The sequence below is a fragment of the Zalophus californianus genome, chromosome 3 (assembly GCF_009762305.2).
Source record: "Zalophus californianus isolate mZalCal1 chromosome 3, mZalCal1.pri.v2, whole genome shotgun sequence".
NCBI classification, from domain to species: Eukaryota; Metazoa; Chordata; class Mammalia; order Carnivora; family Otariidae; genus Zalophus; species Zalophus californianus.
In genome coordinates, this window is record NC_045597.1 from 61791989 (window position 1) to 61799321 (window position 7333).

The 7333-nt window shown below is 39.8% G+C and overlaps 1 protein-coding gene across 3 annotated transcripts in view; it reads left to right on the plus strand.

The window, feature by feature from the left end:
* Window positions 1-7046, plus strand: part of VPS36 (vacuolar protein sorting 36 homolog) — a 30865-nt gene extending 23819 nt beyond the window's left edge. For 2 of the 3 annotated variants that reach the window (XM_027589663.2, XM_027589665.2), the window contains 5 exons: window positions 141-206; window positions 1918-1982; window positions 2545-2629; window positions 3545-3621; window positions 3707-7046. In XM_027589663.2, coding sequence (XP_027445464.1) covers window positions 141-206; window positions 1918-1982; window positions 2545-2629; window positions 3545-3621; window positions 3707-3800 — 387 coding nt within the window. In that variant the 3' untranslated portion in view covers window positions 3801-7046. The remainder of the gene's footprint in view (window positions 1-140; window positions 207-1917; window positions 1983-2544; window positions 2630-3544; window positions 3622-3706) is intronic. The other variant, XM_027589664.2, reaches the window with a different exon arrangement.
* The last annotated feature ends 287 nt before the right edge of the window (window positions 7047-7333 follow it).

Below are 7333 nucleotides of genomic sequence, written 5' to 3' on the forward strand. Positions count from 1 at the left end.
TCCTCTGTATAAATTTAGTTTTTAAAGACTTCTTAGGAAGTTTTATGATTCCTGATTTCACTCTGCTTATGATCTCTGTTAAGAAATGCCAACTGGTGCTCATTATAACATAATACTTTTTAAATTCCATATTTTAACAGGAACGAGGGGGAATAATGTCACTCACGGAGGTGTACTGTTTAGTAAACCGAGCTCGAGGAATGGAAGTAAGAATAGAACATTTAGATATTCTTTTAACTAAATATAGACTTTCTTAATATAATACACATTCCCCAAAGTGAGTACAATTTGAGGAAGGGTTGAGAATATCAAAACTATTTGAGAAGCAGTGTGGTGTAGTAAAAGAATACTGCCTTGGGATCTAGGAGGTAGACTCTGTCCCTGTTTTGCCAGTGATGTGCTGAGTGATGTTGAGGAACTTAACCTCACTGACGCTCGGTTTTCCTACCTTTAAAACAAGGATTCGGATTGACCGATACCTTCTGGCTTTAATATTCTGTGTCTGTACTGTGATTAATGAGCTTGGGTATGATCCTTTTCTCTGTGATTGTCAACTGTTTTGGATTCCCTGGGCTGGATACAGATGGTCTGTAGAGAAACGGGGGGAAAGCTGCCCTCCTCCTCTGGTTCTGAGTCAGCAGTGGCTGTTTTTCGACCCTCATTGTCCCTTCACACCCACGTGTCCTTGGCACCCCGAGTTCTGTCCGTGCACTCAAGCCCTTCAGTCAGACACAGTTCTGTGGCGTCAGTCGTCCCCTCTGTGCGAACAGTGGATACGCATGTCTGTTCAGCGCCCCCCGCAGAGCCGGGAGTTGAGGCTCCGCTCTGTTTTTATTTGAACTGTCGTCGTGGCTGCCGTCAAGGGAGTCCTTACCGTCTGCGCTCTGCACACATTACCCCATTTCTCCTCGCGGTACCTCAGCGACGTAGCTGCTTTCCCTCTCCCCACCCAGGGCATGGTGTGAGGATGAGGAAGCTGAGGCTCACAAAGGTTCAGTTATCTAACCAAGGCTGCGCCCGGAAACAGTGGTCTGACAGGCGTTTGGGCCCAGGCTGGGCTGGTTCTGGAGCCATTCTGTGTGACTCAAAGTTGTACTCGTCAGCCGCCACACGGGCTGGTTCTTTAAGGTCGCGTGGTCTGGAAGGGTGGCCACTAGCTAGCTACATGTGACAACTGTGACCTTGCAATACAGTTAATCCAAACTGAGGTTTGCTAGAAGTGTAAATTACACACCAGATTTGGAAGACTTCATAAAGGGGCGCCTGGTTGGCTCAGTAGGTTAAGCGACTGCCTTTGGCTCAGGTCATGATCCTGGAGTCCCGGGATCGAGTCCTGTCAGCGGGGAGTCTCCTTCTTCCCTCTGGCCCTCCCCCCTCTCATGCTCTCTCTCTCATTCTCTCTGTCTCTCTCTCTCTCAAGTAAATGGATAAAATCTTTTAAAAAAAAAAAAAGAAGACTTCGTACAGAATATGAAAATTAAATATCTCGTTAATAATTTTTATATTGATTTTATGTTGATGTTTTAGATCTCTTGGGTTAAATAAAATACATGTATTAAAATTAATTTCACCTGTTCCTTTTTATTTTATTAATATGACTACTGGAAATTTAAAATTACATATATGGCTTGCATTGTCTTCTGTTGGATAGCACTGCTTTGTTTCTTTGTTATTTTTTTGCCTTATAGTGATGAAGCCACCTAAAATCCCTGATAAATGATAATTTTTACATTTTTATTTAAAACAATTTTTTGAAATAGACTCCATGCCCAACATGGAGCTTGAACTCATGACCCTGAGATCAAGTCACAGATAAATGATAATTGTTAAATTTCCTCTTCTGTTCTAGTGATCATCATAATTATATAGCATCACTCTATTAATTTGCAGTGTAAACTGGATTTTTTTTCCTATTAGTTGCTCTCACCAGAAGATTTAGTGAATGCGTGCAAGATGCTGGAAGCGCTAAAATTACCTATCAGGTAAAAGAACCTCTGTGGGAAGCTTGCCAACTAGAGCCACTGTTCCATACAGAGTAGACAGGAAGGGCCTGCCGGGCCTGCTGTCTGCGTGGTGAGCCAACCTATTGCCCCTCTTGGAATTAAACGAACAGAATTCACTTGTCATCTGGCTTCCCGCCTTATCAGGGCTGGTAGTGCAAGTCTTGTTGATTTGGGGGCAGTGACAGAAGAATGTCGGCTCTTCCTAGGAGGTCAGAATAAGCAGCCCCTCTGCTAGACATCTTGTTAGTTTCTGGAGAGTTCAAAAGTACAGATCTTCAGCTGTGAATTATATTTTCCTCTCCTCAGGTTAAAAAAAAAAGTGCCAGACATATTTTCTTGAGCATGTGGTATATTATAGTTCATACTTTGATTAAATATTTATTCACCAGCTTTTTAGTTTTGCTGTAGTTGCTTATGGTTGTTATGTGTTAAATATTGCCCTGATATCCAGACATAAAAGAAAGCACAGGATCTTTGCACCTCCTTAGTGGTTGAAGATCCTAGATATTCACAGCTTTGTTCTCCCATCTGTCATTTTTAGGCTCCGAGTTTTTGACAGTGGCGTCATGGTAATTGAGCTTCAGAGCCACAAGGAAGAGGAAATGGTGGCCTCAGCCTTGGAGACAGTATGTGAACCCCGTTTCCTCCTCATCAGTCTGCCCACCAAAACCTGAATGCTTAGCAACTTGAGAAACAGGATTTCCTTTTGAATTTAACTTTACTAAAAAGTAATGTTTGTAGACCCCATTAAAAACACCTATTATTAACAGTGAATAAATACTAATCAAAATTACACTTTTCAAACTTTTGAAACTTATCAAGGAGAATTGGAATTCGTGAGGTGCTGTCTTTTTGTTTGAAGCTCAGTCCTGCGGACAGGTTTTTCACTTTGTTAATTGGAATGTTACCTGTGATGGAACTTTTTCTTTGAGTAACACCTACGTAAGCAGTATTATGAAACATCACAAGTTGTTTTACCAAATAATTGCTTCAAAAAATATGAAAAGCAACTGTAGTTTAGATGGGTTTTACTGGACAAACTACTGCTATTACTCATTAGGAGACTGGAAATATTACTGCCTTCATAGCCTCTGTGGTGAACCTGTTTAATTTCAGTAGCTCATATTTATTACACTTATTTTAAACTAGATGAAAACCTCAAGACTATCGGTATTTCTACCATATATTTTAAGCTAAACCTAATATAAGGTTCCTTTACTGGAGCATGAAGTATGCACTCAGAATTGGTTATATGTTCCTTTTCAGAATCTCAAAGAGTGCTTCTTAGGGTTCAGTATAGTGCCTTTGTTACATTCTAGAGGGCTTCATGGTATTTTAGGCTCTACTACGTTTTTCTCGATCCTTCAGCATTTGTAGAATTAAACATTAGTGAAGAAGATTTAGTTCTATAGTAAATATTCTTTGGATTTTAGTAAGAAATTCAGTAAATTACTTCCTGAGTACGCTGGTAGACGCCCTCCCTAGGTTAGTACCTAGGTGGCCTGAATTATCACATTTTTTCCCTGCTGTGTTTCTGTTAGGTTTCAGAAAAGGGATCCCTGACATCAGAAGAGTTTGCTAAGCTGGTAGGAATGTCTGTCCTCCTGGCTAAGGAAAGGTAAGTGAGGTCCTTGCTCTTCATTACAACTGTATTTGTGCTTCCGAATGGACAAATGATTGTGGTGTTTCCCCTTGATTCCTAGGTTGCTTCTGGCAGAGAAGATGGGTCATCTTTGCCGAGATGATTCAGTGGAAGGCTTGCGGTTTTACCCAAATTTATTTATGACACAGAGCTAAGGGTTTTGTATTTCAAATACTTCTTGTTCGTGTACTTGTATCATGTAGACATTGTAGGACATTGAGCTCAGAGTAAACCCTGATAAACTGAGAATTTCTGGAACTTTATACTATAATATAAAACCCTTTTAATTGCTCCCTAAATATTATGGTCCAGGAAGTTTACTTGGGATAAATAGAGGAAAATACAGAAAATTGAATGTCACTATGAATTTGAAATCATGCTACCCTCAGAGTTTAACTTGAAATATGGTGGATTTTAACTTGATACTCAAACCTGACCTTTTTTTTTTTTAAAGACGGGAGTATAGTTAATGGGGAGGAAAGAAGTTGCATGTTTGGACAGGTTAGATCATTTTTCTGGTGTGACTAAAACTCATTGAATTATAAACAAAGTTTTTCTCTGCATCTAATATGCCCGTTTTTGGGGGCAGGGTGGTAGTTCATGAAACCAGTCATACCTACAATGTAACTTAAGAACTGACAGCATTGGGACAGAACATCAGACTGCAGAACACCATATGAGGCTCCTTTCCTAAGGGCTTTTCTTTAGAAGCAGTCATAAGCATGTCTTCAACAGATACCTTAAAAAAGGAGAAAACTGTATTTAACTTATGTATATATAATCTGACTCGTTCTTTTTTTCAAGTGATGATTTCACGGCTGGCATTTAAAGAATGCAACTATCTCATTTTGTTTAAAAAATGCTGTGGATTTTGAAACTGAGTTAACGAGCTGTGTAGACACGCCCAGAGATATGATTACAAATTTGCAAAGTAGACGGCTGAGGAATTCCCTAGGATTGTGTGGGTGGGTGGAGGGGCCGGGAGAACCTTTAAGTAACTTAACAGAAACCTTGGTGCTCTTTGACCTCGAAAGCCAGGGACAGGAACAAAGAAGGTAGACAAGTAATCGGTCTCCTTTTCCTTCCCTTAAGGAGTTTCAACAAGGAACTTTAAAAAATCTTTCATCTTCCAGCAATATTTTTTTTTCTTTACCCCATACATTAGAAGTTGTGTAGAGAAACTATCTCACTGAAAAGTATTCCCGAGATGACAAAAACTGGCTAATATTGAATGTAGGTTGCTTGAGCTCTAAAGTGGACTGCCGGACTTCGTAAGTTACTTGCTGCCCAGCGTGCCGTGTGTCGGTATTACCTCAAACTCAGGGACCCCCCCCAGGGACAGAAGGAGACTCCCCTTCTAAGACTGTGTTGAAAATGGAAAGCAGTGATGGTTTTCCGCCAAGCCTCCAGAAGGGATAGTGTCTGTATTGAGCTAACTGTTGTGACCAGCAGGAGGGGATGCCCTGGCTCACGCGCTGGGATCCCAAAGACGTTGGTTGTCACTGGGTGTGGTGGAGGCCACCGCCGGAGGCCACGACAGATGCCCTGTGGGGCAGTTGCATAGTCCCTGCATCCTCCAGCATCATGGGAACGTCTTGGCTGAGGCCTCCTGCCTGTCTTCGTTTTCCAAACCTGTCCCTGATTCCACAGTGTGATGACACAGCCCCTCCTTTCCTCATTGCTCAGCCGCAGGTTTGTTTCGGGGGAATTCAGTGTCTGGCTGCCTGTGTCTCGTGGGCCATTGTGCAAACTTGTTTGTATAGCACTCCTGTTTCTGGGTTGTGCTCACACTGCTCTGGCAAACATGTACACGCATGTTCGTATGCACACGCACACACACACATACGGTATTCTCATCCGGCTAAGGCTTTTAAAAAATTACAAAGGTAAATAATAATCTGTTTCAGCAGTTGGAATGAGTTGCAACTAAGATTGAGCTACTGGATCTAGCTCTTACGATTTGGATTCATTACAGCCAACTCCCACAGTTCAACATATTTATTTACATTAGTGTGACAACACATTAAAAAAAAATGGAGCAATCTAAATTGTATAAAGTGAACTAAAGAGGAAGAAAAGTGACATATGAATATATTTTGCAAATGTTACATTAATTTAAAAAAAAGTATGATTTTACTGTTTTACTTTTAAAGTGGGCATTCTTCACTGTTTCCAGACCTCTGTATATTTTTTATCCCCCCCTTTTTTTTGCCAAATAAGGTGTTACAGAGGTTATGTTTAAATACAACCAATCAGGCCCTAAATGCAAAAAAAAAATTCATCTTGGTGCTCATCACTGGTATAATTATTTTTGCTTTATTAACTTTGCTCTTAGGAGCAAAAATTTGTTTGTAGCTTTACGGTAATGGAATTTTTCTAGTCATTGTCAAAAATTTTTTTACATTGTACAAGTAAAGATTGTTTTCAGGGTTAAATGATTGGAATTAATGTATATAGAGTAAAATTACTGGAAAACTTTTAAATGATTTTCTTAACTTAGTGTTCTTTTTAAAATACTCTTTGGAAAATATATGAAAGTGATAAAACTTTAATGAGAATAAGCCAGTATGTTAAGAATTGTTTCCTTATTTATGACCTGAAGATCTTACTGTTTTAGTTTTTTTAAAAGAAAACAATGGGAAATGGCTCATGAACTGTTTGGGTTTTTTGTTTGTTTGTTTTAATTCTTGATGTGAATTCCATTGTTGACTGACCTTGTGTATTCATATGAATGTACTATCTCTTGTTCCCTTTAACCAGACTAGCCTGAGCAGACATGGATTTGTCATGTCTTCATTCTCATGCTCTGCCCAGCAATCTCAGCGTTTTCATTTTGGTATGGTAGAGTCACAACTCATAAGCTGGTTAGATTTTTACACGTGCCTCGGAATTAAATCAAGCACGCTCAAAATGATCCCTGAAAATTTCTGAAATTGCCAATGAAGTTCTCTGTGTAGTCTTAAAATTAGAATCCCTGTAGAGTGATACACGGATATGAATATATTATGAATATAGTAAGTTTACTATATACAATATACAGTAAAAACTACATAGCGTCAGTAGACTTTTATAACACCAATAATTAAACTATCTAAATGCGTGTCCTTTTTTTTGTTGTTTTTGTTTTTTGGCGACTAGGTATGCTTGAATTTATGTAAATTTCTTGCTCATCCCACCCCTTATGATAGATCTCGTGTAAACTCCACAAGGGGAGAAATTTTTATCTGGTTTGTTTGTGGATATATCCTCAGAGCCTAGAACAGGGCCTGGCACACAGTAAGCATTCAATAAATATTAACTGAATGAATGAACTCTGATGTATATACCTATTTATAACCTGGCTCCATTTATCCTACTTTTTCTCCCATTCAATTCAATAAAAAAAATTTTTTTTAAATACATATTGACTGCGTGAGGAACTATGTGGGCCACTGGTGGTGGTGATGGGCAAAATGAATAAGATACATCTCCTGCCTTTAAGAGGGTGGCCTAGTTGGGCAAATAGACATGTGAACAGTGTTCCCTGAAGATGGAATGAGGTGCTTGTCACGGAAGCGGCACAGGTACTGTGCTGGGCAAGGCAGGAGGGAGGATCCTTTGGTTCCGGTGAAGGGATCTGGAAAGGCCGTGTGGGAGAAGAAGAGCCTCATACACGAGGCTCACAAGGACCAACAAATTGTCAGCAGGT